General features: G+C 43.7%; 1 protein-coding gene and 1 long non-coding RNA gene across 3 annotated transcripts in view; one reads left to right on the forward strand and one right to left on the reverse strand.

The window, feature by feature from the left end:
• Positions 1 to 19804, reverse strand: part of LOC111972689 (prospero homeobox protein 1) — a 51100-nt gene extending 31296 nt beyond the window's left edge. Inside the window, exons 1-3 of one of the 2 annotated variants that reach the window (XM_023999719.2) lie at positions 18246 to 19804; positions 12549 to 14597; positions 8456 to 8563 (exon numbers count right to left, since the gene is read on the reverse strand). In XM_023999719.2, coding sequence (XP_023855487.1) covers positions 8456 to 8563; positions 12549 to 14531 — 2091 coding nt within the window. In that variant the 5' untranslated portion in view covers positions 14532 to 14597; positions 18246 to 19804. Of the gene's footprint in view, positions 1 to 8455; positions 8564 to 12548; positions 14598 to 16083; positions 16385 to 18245 lie in introns of those variants that run through there. The other variant, XM_023999721.2, reaches the window with a different exon arrangement.
• LOC139028668 (uncharacterized) lies at positions 18648 to 23600 on the forward strand. Its single transcript, XR_011480886.1, has 2 exons — positions 18648 to 18737; positions 22125 to 23600. It is a non-coding gene; the product is annotated as an uncharacterized lncRNA (long non-coding RNA).
• The last annotated feature ends 773 nt before the right edge of the window (positions 23601 to 24373 follow it).

The following is a 24373-nucleotide window of genomic DNA, read 5'->3' on the forward strand; positions in this document are numbered from 1 at the left end:
AGAGAGAGAGAGAGAGAGAGAGAGAGAGAGAGAGAGAGAGAGAGAGAGAGAGAGAGAGAGAGAGAGAGAGAGAGAAAGAGATGGGAGAGCGAGGGACAACATTTTAACAAAATTTCTTTGTTGCTACAACAAATCAGGTCCCATTTTTGGTTCATTAAGTTGCTTGTGGGGGGACAAAGACCCCCTGGTATCAGCTAAGGACCAGAGTGTTCAGTGTTCCGTCAGTGTTCAGTCAGGGGAACTATTTCAAAGCAACACATCAACGGGACTCCTTAATCTGAGCTGGCAGGGGTCAGCCCAGAGAGACAYGAGATGTCCATGGAGAAAGAGCCTGTTGGAGTATGTGTGTGTGTGTGTGTGCACGTGTGTGTGTGTAGCTGTGATTGGCTACACACACACTCGAGAGCCTGTGAAAGGACATCCTTAAAAGCTAACAACAGAGGAATGACACATACACCACCCTATAATGCAACCTGTACTGAAMAAAAATATAAACGCAACATGCAACAATTTCAACGATTTTTACAGTTTATATCAGGATATCAGTCAATTGTAATACATTAATTAGGCCCTAATCTATGGATTTCACATGACTGTGCAGGGACGCAGCCAAGGGTGGGCCTTGGAGGGCATAGGCTCACCCACTTGGCAGCCAGGCCCACCTGGGGAGCCAGGACCAGCCAATCAGAATTAGTTTTTCCCCACAAAAGGGGGGAAAACAGACATGAATACTCCTCACCATTTTATTGTCCCCAGCACAAGGTGCACCTGTGTAATAATCATGCTGTTTAATCCAATTTTTGATATGTCACACCTGTCAGGTGGATGGATTACAAATCTGTGTGCAAAATCTGAAATAAATCATATTTTTTGTGCATACAGAAAATTTATGTCATTTTTTATTTCAGCTCATGAAACATGGGACCAATACTTTACCTGCTGCGTTAATATTTTTGTTCMGTGTAGATCTACATAAAACCATAAACCTAGCAAACAAGGTCCTATTCCTTTTCTTAAAGACAACAGAGAAATACATGTCTTCATAATCTTATCCAGTAGTATTTTAGAGAGCTGCTGATAAAACGTTATTACATCATGTTCAGTCCCCATTCTGTATTATCAGTGACCATTTTAGTATATGACACCACAAAGACGACAGGCTGCAAGATCTCAGAGGAGAGAGACGCACCAACAAAGCGTCTCCTGCACATTGTGATGACAGAGACAGTACAGTCAAAGTCACCCAGCAGCTCTGCCCTGGACAGCCAGCCAGCCAGCCAGCCAGGGACACTGTGCTCTGCGTCCGTTCATCTCCCTGCCTGCCTGCCAAACAATGGCGAGGAGTGAGAATCCATACACATGACCTCAGACCACCAAGCTATTTGAAAAACAACAAGAGGAGCAGAAAGAGAAGCGGTCCGTCCCTCTCCACAGTCATCAGGGCTTTCTACTGCTTCCTGTTTTCACAGGGGTGAATTGTGGGAGATAATCTCTCGTTGTCTATTGGCTGACTCTACACAAACCAGCCCTGAAATCTAGCGCCTGGCTTTTCGTAGCGCGGGGGGAGGATGCCACACCATCAGCGAAAAAAGAAAAGACAAGGAATGACATGTAAAAGGAAAAACCTCCTGACCTCATCCTCTCCACAGCACATGACTTGCGCAAATACTGAGGCCAGTGTGCCGAATACACACAAAGGCCACGGACAGGGACAGAGATAAAGAGATGGAGGGGAAGAGAGAGAGAGAGAGAGAGAGAGAGAGAGAGAGAGAGAGAGAGAGAGATTTTCACAACAACATCAGTTTGAGACGTCATGAGTACTGTTTGAATAACCTTGGTGCCTCGTTTGCTAATTCAGAGTATGTATATATACCCCATATGAAAAAACAACATGGTAATTTACTGTCACTAAGACCACATCAACGTCATATTTCCTCAGGTGACGTCTCACATAAAAAAAACTGACACACGACAAGGTTATGTTTAGACCTGTCTGGCCTTGTCAAAACAGAGCAGCTGGTTATTGGCAATAAATAGGGATGGTTAACAGAACAGTGTCAAAACACACGAATTCATCTGTTGATCTGTCATGAAGTGAAAATATAGCGTGACCCTGGACTGTCGTTAGTCACAACAGCAACCATATTATGGTAAATCTACCGCAACATTTACCAATCAGGAGTCAGAACGCCCTTCCACCATCCCCAGTTAACGAGCGCCAAGACTGCCCCGTGTCATGCCGTTGCCGGGACAACCCACTTCCCACGTTCTTTATGTACTTCTAGTCGGACCTTATCAGTCAAGATCTTAATAGCTCTTAGAGCACGTTTGTCTCAGAAAGCCACTCTCCTTGYCGTGCATTAGCTAGTCATGCATAATTAGTCAGTGACTAGCAGCTCTATTTCCATAMATGGAGACAAGTGATAGTCAACACAAAGACACTACAATCTTAATCCCCTTCATTATTTGACCCTGTTGTTTAAGTGTATGGTAACACCATTCAATTTGAGATACCTCCTCGTTAAAATAATTTGTCAGAGAAGGATACTGATAAACAATGGGGGAAAATATGCTAACCTTGCCCAGTTAGCCTACCTGGGAGACACTATCATCCAGTCATACTGTGGCAGAATCTATCATCTAATCTCAGGGAGTGAAAGTGGCCTGGGTGCCCGCCTTGCCAGTGAGAGTGCCCCTCCACCCCTCATCACAAACACACCAAACACACATCATCACCCCTCCTAAAACTCGACACGGGTGTGTGTTGAGGATGCACAGTGGTGTTGAGGATGCACAGTGGTGTTGAGGATGCACAGTGGTGTTGAGCTATTTTTTTTAGGTGAGGGAGCAACAACAACAAAACATGGAAAGATGTCATAATTTCTTCAATCTAAGTTTGTACTGACAAAAGTAGCTAATTGAATTCTAGAATATGCATAAAATGCATCCTCCAATTGCAACGTCTGCCTACTCCCACACACATATTGTCTCAGGAACATAAAATACCAAGGCTACTTCATTTCAAAATAGGCCATCATCACTGTCAATCGTTAATGATAATTATTCATGTTTTACCAGTGAAACGTCCAAACGGCATCTCCATGCCAATCATTTGATTGATCTCAATCAGTTTCATGGGAACATTTAGATCGGTTTGAATTAATGTTTTGTGAGCGAATTAGAGCAGATGGTGTTAACAAACTATTAGCCTTTGTTGTATTTTGTTTCAATCAAAGCAGATAGCCTGCCTAGTGACGCGGCCTGCTGAGTTTTGGCGCATGATCATTTTTTGGGGACTATTCAGTTTTAGCTAACCATCCTAAAATGTCATTAGGAATGAGGAGGTGCTGTTGGTGTAACAGTCACGTTATAGGCATACTATGCTATGCTATTATATTCGGTTCTGTTATGTAAAATGCTAATGAGTCATTATGTGATCTTGCGAGACATTGATTAAGCTTTAATCTAGCTTTACTAAATGAGTAAACTTCTCACCATTGTGAGAAGTGATCATTTTCTATTTGTATCAGATCTTGATGACTGTTATTTTAAGCGATTGGATCCCTTTGTGGTGCTGAAAGGACAGCGCCAGGATCGTGCAACGATGTTAAAGAAGTTGAACCAACTTGTGGTGCTGAAGGATAGCTCTGCCATTCAGCCAGTTCAGGAACAAACAACAATMATTTGCMCTAGGCCTATAGCCTAATAGGTCTAAGACTACATGGTATAGCTATTTGTAGGCTTTAGCCTAATAGGTCTAAGACTACATGGTATAGCTATTTGTAGGCTTTAGCCTAATAGGCTAAGGGATACATGTTATTAGGCTAGTTGTAGGCTTTAGCCTAATAGGTCTAAGACTACATGGTATAGCTATTTGTAGGCTTTAGCCTAATAGGTCTAAGACTACATGGTATAGCTATTTGTAGGCTATAGGCTAGAGCCTGTTTGTGAGGAGAGCTTTATTGCGACTAGGCATTGCGTTGTACTGTGTAGCTTACATGCTGTATCAAGAATAAACTTTGATTAAATTAGCTTGAACACATGGTTACAATATACCCTATTACAGAATAAAACAAAACTGAGAGGTGAACTATCAATTCATAGAATGTATTTGCATAGATTAAACATGCTATCAAATAAATTGACCAAATAGTGAGCATAAATCCTTACTAATTAGAATAGCAGGAAATTTGTTTTAAAACAGCCATAAAATCTTTATTTTGGTGTGGTGTATTCATGGATCTCAATAAACTAGAACCTAAATGCATTGTTACCTCCAACTTGGCCCAATTCACATTTCCACTTGCCCACCCTGACATACCAAGCTAGAACAGGCCCTGTGTCTCAACCAATAGCCAATATAGGCTAAATATCCCAAGCAGGGCTACAGCAACTTCCAGAGAGGGTCAGGCTCTTTGGGCTTTGTGGTGGCCTCTCTGGTTTGGGTGACCTCGGCAGAACAGTAAAAATAAAAATAATAAAATGGGCCTGTGTGAATGCCCGGGCTGTCCGTCTGTGGCTGAGTGGAGCAGCAGGAGGCAGAAGACATGCTGCCATCTCCATACATGATGCAACACTTTGGTGGTGGTGTTGCTTGGTGCTTGCTCCCATACCCAGGGAGTAACCAAGTAACCAACCATACCCTCGCTGTAACCAAGTGGTCACATATCATTCTGGGTTCCACTGCGCAAGAAGGGCTCCATGGAGTTTTATGAACATGAAGGCAGACACACAGAGAATATGTTTGTTTTTTTACAAAGTGGTCAAGCCTCTGACGGGCCACCGCAGTAAACAAACATAGCCTACTTCATCATTCTCACCACTGCCAGAGAGAAGTCAGGGAAGAAACCACCATTCACCTCTAGGCTGCTCTACATATTTATTTGGTTTGTCATTCTATAGTTTTTCATAACATTTCTGAGGTAATTAAATATAATTAAAAAGTTATCAGTATAAACGGTCCAGAAATAGTTTACCAGCTCCGTTTATTCTCAAAAGTGAGGGGGTGCCTCTCCTCCATGCTTAGGCAGCACTACACCCCTGCAAGTGTGTCACATGACCCTGGGGGTTGTGGTTAGTGATTGGTGACCATGGTGACAGAGAGCGGGCAGCTGGGAAAAAAGGGACCTTTATCTGCCCGATTTGAATAAGATGGCCGGGATCTGTCACAGTGTTTACCCTCCTTACGGTCAGAGAGGGACACAACACAACAACAACAAAAACGATAGCAATCGGCCAGCATACAAGACAGCAACACAGCTATTGTGTTACAGTGAGCCCATCCTCCTGCTTTGTTAGTGTCACCTTCCCTGGTCCAGTACTCTACCCCCACAGACCTCCCTGGTCCTAAACTCTACCCCACAGACCTCCCTGGTCCAGTACTCTACCCCCACAGGACCTCCCTGGTCCTAAACTCTACCCCCACAGACCTCCCTGGTCCAGTACTCTACCCCCACAGACTCCCTGGTCCTGAACTCTACCCCCACAGACCTCCCTGGTCCAGTACTCTACCCCCACAGACCTCCCTGTTCCTGAACTCCACCCCACAGATTCCCCTGGTACTGAACTACCCCCACAGACCTCCCTGGTGCTGAACTCTCACCACATACGTCCCTGGTCCTTGAACTCTACCACCACAGACCTCCCTGGTCCTGAACATACCACCACAGAATCCCTGGTCCTGAACTATACCAACCACAGATTCCCCTGTACTGAACTCTACCCCCACAGACCTCCCTGGTGCTGAACTCTACCACCACAGACTCCCTGGTCCTGAACTCTACCCACAGATCCCCCTGGTACTGAACTCTACCCCCACAGACCTCCTTGGTGCTGAATCCTCACTACCACCACAGATCCGAATACCGATCCCTGGTCCTGCAACTCTACCACCACAGACCTCCCTGGTCCTGAACATATACCACCACAGACATCCCTGGTTCCTGAACCTATACCCACAGATTCCCTGGTCCTGAACTCTACCACCACAGACCCTCCCTGAGTCCTGAACTATACCACCACAGACATCCCTGGTCCTGAAACTATTACCCACGATTTCCCGTAGGTGCCTGAACTCTACACCACAGACCTCCCGTCCTGAACTATACCACCACAGACATCCCTGGTCCAACTATACCACCACAACATCCCTGTCCTGAACTACCCACAGATTCCCCTGGTCCTGAACTCTACCACCACAGACCTCCCTGGTCCTGAACTATACCACCCAAGACATCCCTGGTCCTGACTATACCACCACAGACATCCCTGGTCCTGAATCTCCCACAGATTCCCCTGGTGCTGACTCTACCACCACATACGTCGCTGGTTCCTGAACTTTACCCCCAGATCCCCTGGTCCTGAACTCTACCACCCACAGACCTCCCTGGTCCTGAACTCTACCACCACAGACATCCTGGTCCTGAAACTATACCACCACAAGACATTCCCTGGTCCTGAAGCTATTACCCACAGATTCCCCTGGTCCTGAACTCTACCACCACAGACCTCCTGGTCCTGAACTATACCACACAGACATCCCTGGTCCTAACTATACCACCACAGACATCCCTGGTCCTGAACTCTACCCACAGATTCCCCTTGGTGCTGAACTCTACCACCACATACGTCGCTGGTCCTGAACTTTACCCCCACAGATCNCCCTGGTCCTGAACTCTACCACCACAGACCTCCCTGGTCCTGAACTCTACCACCACAGACATCCCTGGTCCTGAACTATACCACCACAGACATCCCTGGTCCTGAACTATACCCACAGATTCCCCTGGTCCTGAATAACAAGGGAGGTTAGCATTCTTTGGTGGGTAGGATATTTATGCCTCTGTAACTTTCTGTAACTTTCTCACTCATCATTATTCACGATTTATTCATGATTATCCGCAATCATTGTAGCATCCACATTAATGTATAAGTGTTCAGAAACCTATTATATTCTTACTTACAATAAAAGTGACTCCAAAATGACACAATACATTATTTACCATTAATTTCTATTGGGCACAAAATAATCTGAAACGCAACCAAAACAAACTGCAAATGCATCCAACAACTTTGTAAAGTCACAAGCTTGATGTAGTAATTGCAGCGTGCTAGGAATATGGGAGCAAATACTTAACTTTTGACTACTTTAATACACAAATAAGTGATTTGTCCAAATACTTATGACACTATCAAATGGACGGACTAGATACATTTAGTGTTTTAATTTCTAAACGGTTAAATAGATATGTATGAAAATACCCTCAAATAAAAGGTGACATTCTGTACTGTCACCTCATATACAATATTTGATCTCACCTCATATACAATATTTGATCTCAAATCCAAAATGCTGGAGTATAGAACCAAATTAAAAGTTTTAGCTTCACTGTCCAAATAAATATGTACGGTAGTGTAGTATGGGAAAGGTCCTCATACAGTAGCAATGCAGCAAGACACACAAACTCCACCAAAACTCCATACACCATACACCATACACCATGCACCATACGCCATGCACCATACGCCATGCACCATACACCATGCACCATACACCATGCACCATACGCCATGCACCATACACCATGCACCATACGCCATGCACCAAAACCCTGCACACCGTGCTCCGTGCACCATGCACCATACACTATACACCATGCACCATACGTCATGCACCAAAACCCTGCACACGTGCACCATGCACCATACACCATACACCATGCACCATACACCATGCACGTTAAAACAGACACTTCATGTTAGTACAGCACTATCCCGGAAGAACAACTCAGGAGAAGTGAGAAGAATAAACGCTTCACTCATTTTCCTCTTTTAACTGTAGTCTGAGGTGAGAGTACAGGCAGAGAAATACAGGAAGAAAAGACCAGGCCTAGTGATCTGTCCTTCCAGTTGTCAGCGGTGGCAAGAACAGTCACTTCCGCTGGGAAGACAAAGGACGGACACACAGACGGCATTGAACACACCTGGACAGATCGGTAACTATGGTGACAACAATAGGTAGACAGAGGAGTGCCATCCCAAAGTATGTTTATACATCTACTGATGTACTACTTGTTTATGCTTGAGTGACAATTACTGCATGGATTGATAGGAACTAAGAACATAAGAATTTCGCTGCACCCGCAATAACAAATGCTAACTGTGTACGCGACCAATAACATTTGATTTGATTTGATTCGATGTTGAGCTTCAGGTAGCACCCGCTCTTAGGCACAGACCTAGGATCAGCTTACCCTCACGGAAATCTCCCCATAACCACTGGGTAAATAATTAAGGGTAGGATTTGGGGGAGGGTAATCTGATCCTGGATCAATGCCCAAATCCAACTTCTGCTTCAAGGAGCAACGTCTGGGGACAACATAATTCTACTCCTTTCCATGACGACAGAGGTGAAAATGTGAGAGGTGAAAGGTTGGGGTGTCTGGGTGTGGCTCACCTTGACGTCGGAGAAGAACATCTTAAGCATGTTGGAGCTGGGGTAGCGGGCGTAGAAGAACATGAGCTTGGCCTTCTTCAGGTGGTTGGGAGAGAGACCCTCCTGAATCTGAACATAGCTGCCGTCAAAGAAATTTACTMTTTTTGGAGGGAAAATAGTCATTAAAATGGCCGACCTAGCAAAGCATCTTAATGTGTAGTCATATAGCTATGGTACGCAACTTGACCTAGAACCCCTGCTATTTCAGTTGATGTGTTTTTAATATGTAATATATGTGTAATTAACATGTTTTTAACGTACAATAATTCGTCACTTAATTGTTTTCCTTGAAGACTACATTAGATATAGGCCAAACTAATACATTTCACAATAATTATTTTAGGTTAGCAATAGCACTGGAGTAAGGTAGGGCCAATCTTAAATTAGTTGTTCGTTATTAGGGAGTAGTGAGTGAAGCCAGGCCAAGCCATTTGCTTGAGATTAGCATCCTCTCTGTATTAGGTGTGAGCGTGTTACGGTAAATAAAATGCTGGCCAGCACCACAGCCGGTGCCTTTACATAAGGAGCTCATTTCACAGTCAAAGTAAGCAAACGCCTTTCCCTCTTCCCCATCATACCCCTCCAACCTCCACCCCAAAATAAAGCAGAAAAAAGGAGACATTTGCATATCACAGACAAAGAAAGCAGTTAACACTGGTTATGAGAGAGGAGCCTAATGGCTTGGCGATAAGATATGCCAACCAAAGACAGGAGCTACTGACGTGATGTTGGCTTCATATTGATGTAAAAGCGAGGTCTAAAAGGGACAACCCTGTCTCTCTATAACAGAGCTGTAGACCTTATTCATTTAAAATACACACATCATAGATTTTGAAGACCAAGGTTTTCCAAGGGAAGTCTCAGGAGAAAAGAGGGTGTGGTGGTGGTTGGGGGGGGGCACCTTGAACGATAGAGCTGTTCCAACCTCAATTACACCCCCTCCTTTCCCTGCTCCTCCTCCAGCCTCCAGCCTCCCTAGTGCTGCCAAACGAGGAGGAGGAGGGAGGGAGGAGGAGGAGGGGGAGGGAGGAGGAGGAGAAGGAGGGAGGAGGAGGAGGAGGAGAAGGATGAGGGTTGCCAAGGCAGTGAACCCAGCCAGCAATGGGCGCTGCGTCCCTGGAACACATCTGCGCTGCGGACTGGCCCAAACCATTTCCACGGTGAATTAACAGCCGTATAATTCAGCTGATATCAATCTGCGGTTAAGACATTGAAAGGAGATGAGGGGGGAGGGGCACAAATAAAACTCAGAGACGAATTAAAAAGGTCTCTCTCCTCAAGCAGAAGCAATCAGTAGTAACTATTATCTCTTGAACCGCAAATGAAAGGGCTACTCTGTAAGTCTGTATGTAAGACGATGTTATACTACCGATTCATTGTGGATTGCACATTTATATAGCTATGGTTGCACCTTTTAATTAGATACTGTTTCTACACTCAATAATGGGGTGTCATGACAATCACTCAAGAATCATGCATTTGACAAGGAAGGTATGTGCTGGGAGATGGGAGTGCCCTTGACTTCAGGGTTACCCAGGGCCCCCCTTTAAAAACCAGGGACCGTGAACCAAGCTGGATCATGGATCAGGTCCTCCAGGCCTAGTATTGTCTGCTGGCTCAGGAAGAGGAAAGAGAGAGTGGGCTGTATGGAAGCCATCTATAGGCAGGGAGAGAGAGAGGGAAGGAGGGAGGGAGGTAGAGAGGGAAAGAGGGAGGGAAGAGGGCCTATGGGGAGAACCCTGGCAGGCTAACCATATTCCAACAGGCGTGGCCAAAAGAGCAGCACTCCACTCTCCACACCACACCATCTGCTTCAAGAGCGAGGGGTACAATGGCCCCTCAGAGAGTGAGAGAAAGAGAGAGAGAGAGAAGTGAGAGAGAGAGGGAGAGAGAGATAGAGAGAGAGAGAGAGAGAGAGAGAGAGAAAAGAGAGAGGAGAAAGAGACATTGGGCAGAGTGGGACAGGGCTGTTCTCTTCAAGTATGGCAAGGTGGATTTCAGCTGTCAGACTGATAAGACTGGGCTTTCCCAAAGAGACTACTACGCTCTCGCTTCTAAATACAAATGAATTCACAACTAAGGACAATCACAACATTACAAGAGATTACATTGATATATAACGAAATAAAGTATTTTTAAGTCGCATAGATCTACAGACACATGATTCTCTTGATGAATTTATTTCTCTCACAGCTTGCAAATGTAATAGTGATTGGACTTGGGGTGACACACAGCTATTATTTAGCCATGATGGTTTCCTTGTACCAGCTGGCCGAGTGTTATCTGAGCACATCTGACAAGACATCATCATTCACTACAGCACTTCCCCAAAACCCCAAAGTCATGAGAGGAAATAGATGCTTCACTTCCTCATTCCAGGTGTAAGGACAAGATACTCAGAGTCGGAGAACAAATGAGGAAATTGATGGCAGCCATCTGCTGCGCAACGGTGCAGAACGCCGGTGAACTTTAACGCACCCCAGAAAATGTCTGACAAGCTGTGCCATCTTTAGTTCTAGTACTACAATGACTTCTATCACTGCTAWTGCATTAAGACTACCAACTGTCACTTTAGACAGTACGACTCACAGTCAAAGTCATAAAAAATAACATTTATTGTTAACTTCTAAAACTGGCGTGAACAATCAACTTCCAACCAGTGTTTTTCAAAGCCGTGAAATTAACCAAAGATGGGAAGAAAACAATGTGTAACACATGGCCGCGTTGTTCTAACTTTTCTTTCCATTAATGGGAGTACATCTGTTAATGCCCCAAAATAATTACCACCACAATAGAAGCAACAGCATCTGGATTATTTGGTTATTGTTTTAATTGTTTTATTCTCTTTCTCTCTACCTCTCTCTCTAACTCCCTCCCACGTCTGATTCTCTCTCTCTCTCTCTCTCTCTCTCTCTTCATCCCTCCATTGGGAGCGACAGAGCAGATGATTATAGATCTCTGGGAAGCGCTAACTCTTGGGTCAGAAGACAAGACAAGGTGCCGTAATGAAAGGCAAACAGCTCGCCGAAAACACCTGTTAACGTCCGCTTCAAAAGAAAAGACTGGGAGGGAGAGAAAAAAGAAGGAGTATTTGGGTGCCAAGCAACAGCTGAAGGCTCCCCGGGCTGTTGACAGATATTTATGAAACGAGAAAAAAATTGAAAAGAAACGACTGACTGTTTGTTTTTACAATGGGGGATGATAAGACACGGGAAAACACAGGTGGCCATAAATAAACATCTTTACTGAGTCCTCAGGCAAACCCTATCTCCTACACACACACACAAAGGCTGTGCCCTGAGGCGATCACAACACAGACACACATCAACACTAACATACAGTAGCTATACCCTAACATCAGTGTTAGACGCTTTCAGACAAGAAAAAAAAAGATGTACTCACGATCAATTCTCACTAGTTGCTAGTCTGTTAAACCATAGATCACCATAGATGTACAGCATAGATATTAAATAATCAGGGATGGAGATCACTCAAAATAAGTGCTGTGGAAGCTTCATGAGTGAAAGGTGTATGTAAAGACAGGTCTATATAGGAGAAAGGGGCTAACTGAAGGGATTAGTTGAGGCTTTTAGGCTCCAGTCCCAGTAGGGTGAATGTGATCCTCCCATAGGGACGTTAGCTCTTTATCTGCAGGCCATGATTGGGGCACACAGGGGTAAACTATAGGAGTCACTATAGACAGCCGTTGTGCTCAACTTCAGCCTGCTATAGCTTTTGTCTCTTTCAGTCATGTGTCAAATGGGAATCAGGGCTAGAAATGTCATAGAGACATTATCTGACCAATGGTAAAGTGATATGTAGGTGACTAGAGTGCATTTAACCACTTTGAAGAGAGAAGGGGATATAATAATACAAAATACAGTAATTTTGGAGAGAACAGGAAAAGCAATAAGTTGGTGATTTAGCAATAATATGCAATAGTCATAACAATATCTGACAATATCTAAGATGAACAAGTACCCCATCTATAGCGTCTCTAACTCCCTCTCCTACTCACGTCCCGACCTCCCTCCCTCAGTGTGGTGAAGGATACGGTGCTGCCTGAGTATGGTGAGATGTCATTCATGTCGCTCATGTCTCCACACTCTGACTTGATGAGGGACAGGGAGAGCCCCTCTGCGGTGCTCCCGGGGTGGCTGGGAGAGAGCGACCTGTGGTGGTGCCCCATGTGATGCACTGAAGACATCTTGGTGCGCAGGCTGGTGGTCTCCCTGGACAGGTCCATGGAGTCTGGGGAGGAGCGGTCCTTCCCTGGGTATCCCCCAGAGGGTGGGCCCAGGGGGCTCGGGAAGGGGTAGCCCATGAGAGGCAGGGGGAAGGGGTGGCGGAAAGACGGGGGGCTGAATCCCATGGAGGCAGAGAGGGAGGAGGGGTGCAGGGAAGGGTGGTGGTGGCCCCCGTGGGCGCCCACAGCTGAGGACTGGTGATGGTGTTCTGTCGGAGTCTTCCTCACCACTAGGGGCAGCGCCTCTGTCTGGTCGTTGGCGCCAGGCATGGGCATGCCACCGAACGAGTCCAGGGGGTTGGGAATGATGACGTCACCAAAGCACTGCAGACGCTGGTTGGCTGTGTGGAAGTTGGGGCCCTCACCGTTGACCCCGAACCTCTCTGGGGGCATGGGGAGGGGCGAGAAGACCTGGGGGGGTGCGGGGCGCGGGGGCTTGGCGAACACCTTGACCACTGTGTCCACCACCTGGTTCATGGCTGAGTTGAGCTCCTGTTTCAGCGTCTCAGCAAGCTGCTTGCCCTCCGCATGGTGCATGGAGGAGGAAGGACCCTGACCAGGACCTTTCCCCCGGACCAGCCCCTCTCTTCTGGGCTTGTTACCCTCCGCCAGCAGGGCCTGCTCCTGGAGCAATGCCCTGGCCCGGTCCAGGAAGTGTCCTGGGTCCAGGTCTGACATCTCGTTGTCGGAGCGGTCTGCCCGGTCATCTCCCCCAGCATCGGACCTCCCGGCGCTGTCCTCAGACATGTTGCCCAGGTCGTGGGCCAGGTCGTGCTCAGAATCGTCGGTGGAATCATAGATCTGGAAGAACTTCTCCTGCAGCTGGCGCAGCTGCTTCTGCATGTCCTCCAGCTGCAACTTCAGCTGCCTGCGCTCCTCCTGCTTTTGCTCTTTACGCTGGCACACCAGCTGGGTGAAGCTCTGCTGCTGCTGCTGGGGAAGGCGCTGCTTCCTCTTGTTCTCCCGGCTGCACACCTCTCCCCTGGGGCTAGGCGGCTGTGGGGGGCAGTCCATCTCCATCTCCCTGTCCCCGTCCATCTCTCGCTCCCTCTCCCGTTCACGTTGTTCCCGTTCACGGTCCCGCTCTCCGAGATGGCGTGCGGGGACCACCACGCTGGGCGAGTGGCTCATGCCTCGGATGATGTTCTCCACGCGGGCGCGCTTGGCCCGCAGGTGCTCATCGTTGAGGCGCTCTAAGTCAAAGGCGCCCAGAGCCGAGGGGCGGCCGAAGGGGGAGAGGCACTCTTGGGGGCTGTCCTGAGACGAGTTACTGCAGGCGTCCTCCTGGGGGGCTTCGGAACCCCCACTTGAGAGGCCCGAMCCGGGGAACCCCCCGTCTCTTCTCTCTCCTCTCTCCCCCCTCTCCCCTCTCTCTCCTCTCTCCACTCTCTCTCCTCCACCTCCATTCTTGGCCATGTTGCTCTTGAGGAGCTGGGAGATGATGGTGGCACCAGGGAAGGGCATCATGGCGTCTTCGTACGAGTTGGCTCTCTTGAGGAGCTTCCGGAGCACGTTGGACTTGGAGTCGCTGTCGGTTGCTGTGACGACCCCAGTGGGGCCGTGTGGCTGCACCATGGAGCAGTCCGTGGAGTCTGCGTCGGAGCCGTGGTGGTGGGAATTGAGAGAGTTCATGGCACTGAAGATGGCTGCTTTGGCGCAGGCGATGTCGGCGCTGGTTGTAGCTGCTGCTGTGTTGGCGGCGGTGCTGCCCACTGTCCTCTTCACACCAATGTCCACACGTCTTCTCTTGGTCTGTCTGCTCAGGAGGGAGTCGCTGTCATGGTCCGGCATCACGGGCTGCTGCTATTGGGCCATATCCCACAAAGCCACTCCTCTAGGACCGCTGCTGAATGACACCTGGCAGCAAGAAAACAGAAAGGAAACATGTATTGATTCATTGAAGGGGATGGATCATTTACTTTAAAATGTCACTATATTGTCTGATATCAAAACTTGACATTAAATATATTTTCTAATAAAAAATAAATAAATAAATAAAGTCCTAATATTCCTACTACCAAATAATGTTAGAAATAATTGAATAGCAGTGCTCCAGAGAGTAACATCACTCCACTGTATAAAAATGTACCAGCGATACGGTTTTATCTCAAGACTAGATGCAATACCTGAGGACAGGCAGCATCAACTGTCGACTACATGATTCCATTTAGACAACATAACTAATGACTGTAGGGAGAAGAGAGAGCAGAAGGCAGGAGTGATGGGGTCAGAACTAGGCCTTGTCTTTGCATTCCAGGGCAAAGTCCTAACAAATGGCACCCTATTTCCTACTTTTCATCAGGGCCCATAGGGCTCTAGTCAAAAGTAGTGCACTATACAGGGCATAAAGTGCCATTTCAGACGCAGCCTACATTTTCCCCTGTCTGTCCCCTGTTTCACGCTGCCTGCCTGTGTAACACTGAACCAGTTCCCACGCAACAAAAAGCTGCATAACATTATGATAATTATTTAAGTACTTGTCCTCATTTCCATGTTTGTGCGCTTCAAGCCGGTGCAGAAAACCATTAAGTCATAGACTAAAGAGAAAGGCTGAGGTTGGATTGAATGCCATAAAGACACAGTAAACTGTTGCAGTCTTAATTATAATCTCCTCTCCTAAAGTCATCACTACGTCATTTACATTTTAGGCTACATTTTATTACTTTAGATTAGAAGACGCTCATATCCAAAGCAATTCATTAAGTGTATGTAGTACAATAACTATATTCACCCAAACCACATATCACCCCTATTGCAAGTGTTGTAGTACTTTTATCATAATGTGCCATAAACATAAAGCCTATTTCCAGAGCGCTTCTTAAATTGCACCCTGATCGAATCCACACACTCGCACTGTTAGCTATTCTGGAGGGGAGCTTCTTCCAGCCAAATGAATCAGAATATCACAATCTTAAATTAAACAATAATAGAAAAACGACATAAATACAGATAAATAAGCTTATTGATTTTGTGCCAGTGGGGGCTCACTTCTATGGCTTTTTGCTTGTCTTTTCATCTAGCAAAGCTGGTTAATTCTGCTCTAATGAACGGGTCACATGGGTCAACTCTGCCAAGGAGCAACTTAAAGCGCTCTAACAAAAACCTAATGCCTTTATGAAAGGAAACATTTTGTCGCAATCCAGACAGCATCAGTACTGCTATGTAAGCATCGGCTGACAGCTACGCATGCAGTCTTTTGTCAGTGGTATGGGACTTTTATTCAGTGTATTTACAGAATGAATTAACATTCACTTTCAATAGAGAATTAAAAAAAACTTTTATRTGAAATTTGAGAATTATTTTATGATATTATTTCACATTGCTCATCTCAAATATTGAGTACCTGTATAGACAATATCGTGCAAGATAACCAGACTGCATCCTGGAGAGTGCTTTTTCTCAAACCCRGATCCTATCAGGAACACTACTAAAGTAATTATTAAGTGAAACAGCAGGGAGACAATCTAATAGGAAATCTATATTAATAACATACGTATCGGGTGAATCGGGTTTTTGAAGGTTGAAGGTCGTGTGATCTCTTACTAGAGAACATTCATTCAAATCTATACATTAAATCTGTCAAATACTATTTGAGATTTTAGTACAAGTACAATCAAATTGACAATGCAAATATACTGTCACTTATCAGATGAGATGTCAAGACATCTTTTGAGAGACAAAGTCATTTTTTAAAACAAATATTTATATCTTCTTAAACCAATCAGATATGGATATTGAAAATGGGGCCACAGGAAAAGTATGACTGTCTGACCATCCCATCTATAAAGTAACCCATTCTTTATCGTCACTTGGGACTCTACGAATCACCTATAGTATATGACAATTTCATATATACCATACTAACTTAACCATGCATAACAAGCATCACTTTCTTTTCTAATGCACACATACACACACACGCACACACACGCACGGACACGCACGCACGCGCGCGCGCGCACACACACACACACACCACTTAAAATAGAAACTTTTTGAGATCGTCTTATTACTGTGTTGTTAAGCAATAAAAGGAAAACAAGCAGTAAGATGGAGTAACTTATGTTGAAATACAAAAATATATAAAACTAGCACATTATTGCTGGAGCTCAAGGAAAAAGAAACAAGGTTGAGAAAGCTTGACATATTTTGTGGCAAAACAAAAGGAAATATATTACACAGACTAAGCAAATTTTGGTCTATAATAAAACCATGTCTTTGTCTGACTCTGATAAATGGCTCTGGCTCAACTCTCTCTAACCATCCATCTCCATAAGTGCAAACAAGGGTGATATATCTCCAAGAAAACCTTGACTTAAGCGCCACAAGACCTTAACAATGGGCTATGTCGTTATCGCTCAAAATAGAGCCGCCAGCACCTGTCTTTTCCGACGGCGCACCTGTCCCCCATTGCCCATGCGCAGTCTATCACTTGGAAGACCTTTCAACAATTTCAAGGAAATATGACCGCAGTTGAACAATGAGCTATGCTCGTCTCTCGAGCCCTTTTAACTCCCCCTCGCTCCTTTTCCCAGGATCTTTCAAACTCTGAGAGAGTGAKAACGGGGCACCGTGAAGGACAAAACTAAACTAAAAGAAAAGTTCATAACCCCTTTGGATTTGTAATAGAGCATAGTAACCTATTCAAGCAAGTCTAGGACTGAAAATTCTAAATATGACAACAATAAGGCCTGCTAGACTTTAGGCACAAAAATGGTGAGAGCGGGGTGACGGGGTTGTGCGCCTCTGTGCCAAATATCCCTGTTGTCTCCATAGTGTACACTTCGGACGTTTTTTCCCCCGTCAAAATTGTACCGTTCTTGGCACTACCATAAACTCTATCAGCGAGCGCACTACAATAAACTATACCAGGGAAACAGTACATGCAACTATTAGACTGAAACATGCATATAGGCTACAATTCAAAGAGTAGATCACATCTAGCCTATCTGATATGTTATATTTCAGATATTAAAAATGATAAAGCTTGTTTACATCGAAACGACACATACGTTCCTACTAAATAACACTGGACGAATAAGAATAGACATGAAAGAAAAACGTTTATCGGAACAAAGACCATATGCCAACGAAAAGGACTGGTGTAGCCGACACAGATGAAAAGATAACAGACGCCAGTCTTCGATCAAATCAAACCAACTCAGACAGCCTTGAACGTCTTTATATGCCAAAAAAACATTTATTTAAAACTGACCAAACTTTAAAAGACAGTAACTTACTTTTAAAAGTTAGAAATGATCTGTCTGCCAGCGATTTAGAAGGATAAATTCATCCACACATCATCTTCATAAAAATTACGCATCTTTGTCACACTTTAAGTGAAAGAAAAACAATTCAGTCAAATAATATCGTAAAGGTAACGTTGTCTTTCATCAGAATATATTCCGCTGTTTATCATTTTGATTTGTTTATTTTTTTTCCGCCCACCGAGCGCACGCGACGCAAAAGAACAAGAGGGAGGTATCTGAGGACAAGGTTACTTACCCCGCAGATGAAGAGAAAAGCGAGCTCCTTTTACTGCTGAAAGTGAATATGGAGTCTTCCCCCGGGAGACRGTGAATATTATAATTGCTCGGGGAAGGAAAAGCAAGAGTAAAGTGAGTGATAAGCGTGCGCGTAGAACAGAAAAAAAGACACAAAATAGCTATTTTCCGCCGCTCTCCTCTATCCTCTCCTCTCGAGACTGAAAGACTGTGGCGGTGATGTCGTAGCAGCTGGTGTGAGTGTGTGTCTCCGAGGCGCACGCGATGCAGAGCTTTGATGCTCGAGCTCTCCTCCACCAACAAGATTCACTTTAAGACACAGCTGAAGGAAACAGGAAGACGGCGCGTCATAAGCTTGGTGATGTAACGGTTCGTACCTACCAATAAGAACTGTCCATCGGGTCCGGGAGGAGTACAACGCACTAAACTTGACCGAGGAATGGGACTCCGACAGGCAAAAAAAACTCTTACTTATCACTTTCTTTACAAATCAGTGAGTGAATATGTAAGAAAATATCATTTTGAAGTGGCTTCTCGTTTTGTGATTCTGTCAATAATGTTTTGCATAAACATTCATGTTATGCACATATTGTTGGGCACATATGATAATGGTTCATATTTTAAGACACTGAATTAAGATTTTATGTCACGAGAACGTGTTTATGTCATTTGAACTAATGTAAAACAGTATCCATTAAAACACACATTTCGCACTCATTTTACGCAACAACTTTTCATTTAGATTTTTCCCCCAAGTTTGCCATTCAATAAGAGATTCCATTGTCATATCTCAATTGGGCTTATTGAGTTTGTATGGCTGTTTTGTGCAACATTATGCTTGTAACAACGATAAGATATGAACATTGGCGTGTTATTTGTAGGCTATTCTGTATTGGATACGTGCGTCTCCAGGGGCCAGGGGTTTAATATGGCATCGGGCGCGGRGGCTCAGAAAGGCATGGTGTCGATATATCACTACCCTCGTTTGATTTACCGACCACAGAGCAACATGCTAAGGCTTGACTACATTATATCATGGAATGTCAAACCGTGTGTGATTATTAGCTTATTGCCTGATAACACGGGCTGGAGCCATCTCAAATGCGAGTTTGTGTTAGGCCTAACTTTTATTTAATTCACAGGTCACAGAGTGAGACTCATTTAAACAAAATTCCATCTCTCTTTTTCACTGCATATTAATACTATATTTATAACTAAGCAAATATTAGTCTGTGTCGTTATATGCATTGAAATGATCAATTTAGATGTTAAATTATAATCCTCACATTTCATGTTTTATATTTGATATTCAGGCAAGTAGCCTATAGGCGATTAGTTTGCAAAGATTTGACTATGCCCTTTGGAATTCTTAGCCTTACTTTTTCTCTTCTGCATATTTGAACTCGAGACACCTGTAACAACTAATCAGCACATAATCAATTGAATAGACATGTTATTCACTTCGAAATATTTTAGATTAATAGTCTATATTTCAGTGTACAATTTTCACGCATGTTTGTAGTAGATATTTGAACCGGTGTTCTGTAAAACACTGTCGTTAGCCCTAGTTCCGTACGCGTTCAATAATTATAATTATAAGATTCCTCCCTAAATTGAATATATATATATATATAGTACACAAAATGTGTGAATAGAATCAGGCCCTTGTTTCATTTGATACACGATTTCTAATGTTATTGAGTCGTATGTTAGAACATTTTTCAGCAGACTCCTCGTTATGCATAATATTTTGTGGAGGAAGAACATCCATGACCGTCACTCTGCAACATTAACGGAAAATGGACGTTATAGACTACTACATTATACTCTACTCCGACTGTTACATGCACTGACATCACTCTTAATACGATTTCATAGGAATCAGGAATGTGGTTAGCGTCAATGTGCAGGCCTATATAGGCTACATGTAGCCTATGTCGCCTGAATTTCTATTTCTAGAGGAGTTTTAAACATAGCATAAGTGTAAATTATTATTATTATTAGTATTATTATTAGTAGTAGTAGTATTTGTAGTATGTTGTCCTAATGTTAATGAAACGAAACATTACTCATCAGGTGTGTCTGGGCTATCTTGAATCCAATATAAATTGCACCTATTTTTATGGAGCTACAGCTGTTGTTTTTAAACCCTTAGATGCAAAGTTACAGTCCACTTTTTTCAGTCCATTATGCCTGCTATAATAAAACGAACTATCCGTTACATAAACAGGATTCCGACGTGCTTAATCAGAAGTCTTATGATTTTCCTATGTCTTTCTGTCAAATGCCAAAAAGGAAAGGCGAGTCTCATTTCCATGTCGCAAGCAAGTGTTTTTGAGGGTGAATAAATTGTAATGAAGTCAGCGAACTTTAGTGTCTGGAGTCTCTTTTCCAAAGCAGGTGTCCCGTCCCCGCTCCCCAACTCGGCCAGTTAATTTGGCTTCATCTCCCCACGGTGCCCTCGGTGCGTACGCTCCATGGAAAAACAGGCCGGGACATTAAATAGACTGTGTTTGGAAAAGGAAGACTCGGATGAGGTGTAGCGGAAACGTGTTCGTTAACACTGGCACCTCTTATCTCGGTCCATTCCAGATGGATCAACACTATTTATTTCAAACAAATTTTTCCCTTTCTGTCGAGTGTGCCGCATCACCACCTTGATGGCCACGGCTGATAAGCGGCGCATTACGCGCTGATGGGTGACTTTATTGACATATTTATTAGGGATTGAGTTGGTGGATCAACACGGGAGGAGGCATTAAGGGAGAGAATGAAAACATGCTTTTCTCCCAGAGGTTTTATTAACGTACATTTTAAACTATAATCGGCTGGCTGGTCTTGGTAATAGGCGCGCGCACAAGTCAGGCAGGCAGGAATTCTGAGATGGGTCACTGGCCTATTGCCCTCCTTACTAATTTTGCCCAACAACTAGTCTCAAGAGAGAAACATTTTGGATGCTGATTTAATTACAATAAGGATTATTAATTACTATTACTATTTATTATTAATATTATTATTATCATCATTCTTGTGTGTTATTATTATTATTGTGTATTACTATTATTATTAATGATACTATTATTTTACCAGACACAATTTCACACCACATTGCTATACATACCAAAGTATTTTTTAATTTAACTGTATGGCTATTGTAATTGTTGAATTATTTAATGATAAGTACATTTAATTCATTCCATTATCAATCATAAAAAATGTGTAGACTATTCATACACATTCACCAGAATCTCAGTGCATCAATACCAACTGGCTTATAACCAGCAAGGAGCCTACATTCAGATCTGTATAACACAAACTAAAAGACAGTGTAATGTGATTTCCCAGGTAACTACCTATGATGACATTATTCTGGGAAACACATGCAGGTTTTGAGAAACAGGCATAAGGAGGTCCATCAACATAAACAGACAAAAGTACATGTGGAAGTAGCCTGTTAAGCAATGATGCTTACAAAAACCTCTCAATCAGATAATGACATGATTATCTGACCACAACGCTCAACGCTTTTCACAAGACACAGTTCTCTGAAAAATAATCAGAGGAGAGAGCGATGAAGGGGATATAGTGAGGGAAAGAGAGAGAGACAGAGAGAGAGAAAATAGGTGCTATTTGTGAAAACACAGGCAAAGAGAGAGAGGAGAGAGAGGAGAGAGAGAGAGAGAGAGAGAGAGGAGAGAGAGAGAGAGAGAGAGAGAGGAGAGAGAGAGAGAGAGAGAGAGAGAGAGAGAGAGAGAGAGAGAGAGAGAGAGAGAGAGAGAGAGAGAGAGAGAGAGAGAGGAGAGAGAGAGAGAGAGAGAGAGAGAGAGAGAGAGAGAGAGAGAGAGAAAGAGGTATGAAACTAAAAGCTGTTTTGTTCCAGAGAGGTCTCGGGGTCCCTGGATAAAAAGGTTCTCGCTTGGAGAGGAGAAAAGAGAAGAGGAGAGCAGGAGAGAGACGGCAGCGAGCGCTGGGAATGAGTAGGCGTCTCACACTCTTACCAGGCCCAACAGGATGCACAACCTTACGACTTGATGTATTCAAGTGTAATCAGAGACACGCTCACTAGAGAACCAGGTCCCTGCAGGTGACAATGATGATGATGATGATTATGATGATGGCTCTGTAAGGGAAATAGAAAAACATGAATCTGGATGTTATGTGTTGTACTGAAGAAAAGTCAGTGAGAGGAAGAGATATTACTTAAAGAGTAAAACTGTACTTGGAAATTAGGATGATTAGGATACTATCTATGTCAATAGAGCCCCACGGTGGAGATGTCATAATACCCATAAAACTTAGCAGTCAAACAGGGAAATGGTTCCAATCATTTCCCCACCATTTATTTTCCCATAAGGATTTTTTTTTTTAAACACTTAAAATAGGTTTACCATGGCATGACATTTTGATAACCATGTAAATCTCACGGACATGGTGACTTTTATCAATATATTAGTCTCTATTTACTCTCAGATTCGAAAATGCTAATTAGCATCAAAGTAGACATCATGCAAGACTACAAATCCCTGCAAGCTCCCACACGTCAACTCTAGCTGACACATTTGTTAGCAAGCATTGTCTCCATATAAAAATTACACAAGACAGTTCACATAATTGTCAATTTAAAGAAATGTAGACAATTTATGTATTACTACATTTAGCTAACATTAGATAGTTAATCCAGAGATTGTTACCTTTGCCTCAATTCAGCAGTCTCTTCCAGATCATCATGACATTTGTAGTTCTTTATGATAGCCACATTAGCTGCTATTTAGCATTTAATTTTGGGGGGGTAAATACAAGCAAATTAATTGATAAAAGTTACCTTGTCCTGGAGACAATTACACGGTTCTCAAAATGTCACACGTAAGCCTACTCGAAACACAGCCCTTATATTAAGTATCCCCTATAGGAAAAATGAATGGTGGAAAAACGATTGGAAACATTTTCTTATTTGACCACTAGGTTTTATGGCTATTATGACTCGTACTGTGGTACTCTATAGGCGGTGTTTACACAGTCAGCCCAATTCTGATCTTTTGCCAATTGGCATTTGGACCTATCAGATCTTTTGCCAATAATTGGGAAACCGATCAGAATTGGTCTTTCTATGTAAACACAACCTATACCTCTGTATTTAAAGGGTGAGTCTACTTCCCCACAATGACTAGTCAAGTTGATGATCCACGTTATGAATAAATGGCACAAGGACAGTGAGACTGTGGTTCCTGGTGATGCCCCTCTCCTTTTCTTCCTGATGACTGACTGACTGACTGGCAGGGTTAGACTGCATCACTGGATACTGTAAACAAGATCCATTTAACGCAGAAAAATTAAATCTGATGTCTCTCCAACTCTTCTCTGAGAGGAATGAGTCATATTTTGTATTTTTTTTWAAACACACACACACACAAAACAATTKGACATATACCTGTTGATAAGAGTTAAGAAGTAGTGGGGAATGATATAGTCTAAAAAAAAAATATATATAAACACAATCTCCTATTTGGAGAAGTGTGTCATGTTATTTGTATAATATGATATTCAGTTCAGAAAACATATCTTGGAATTAATAGGCAATTAAAAAAAAGCTCACTGAAGCAGAAACAAATATGGCTTCAGTCAAACCCTCATTAAAATTGCTGATATTTTCTAAACATCTTAATTGGTCTTACAAAGGCTTTACATCTTCGCCTGTTGTATGTGCTACAACCGCAGTTAGAATTACAAACTGACATCTACATTTTGGTTTTCAAAATGTGGCATTAGAGGAAGTTTTTAAGCACACAGTAGAGTGTCTCTTTAGCCTAACCTTGAAATGCAGAATAATATATCAACAAAGTAAATGAAAGACGGGAACACAACAACTGCTATCAGAGTAGGGAGTAAATCAAAGAGAATCTATGCAAGGCAGGCAGTGGACTGAGCCGACCGACCGAAGCCCACTGCCGCCTTGGAGGTGCTTCAGCAGAGACACGCTCTGAAATGCCCTGGAACTACATTAAACACTGCCGACGTCCTTAAAACAAACAATGACACCATGAAATATATAGAGGTTTATAGTGCTCAAAGACAAAGAGCCCCCTCAGCACTTCCCTGTCATCACTTCTCCCTTTATCCCCTCCTCTGAGA

This window comes from Salvelinus sp. IW2-2015, linkage group LG14 (assembly GCF_002910315.2).
Source record: "Salvelinus sp. IW2-2015 linkage group LG14, ASM291031v2, whole genome shotgun sequence".
Lineage (NCBI taxonomy): Eukaryota > Metazoa > Chordata > Actinopteri > Salmoniformes > Salmonidae > Salvelinus > Salvelinus sp. IW2-2015.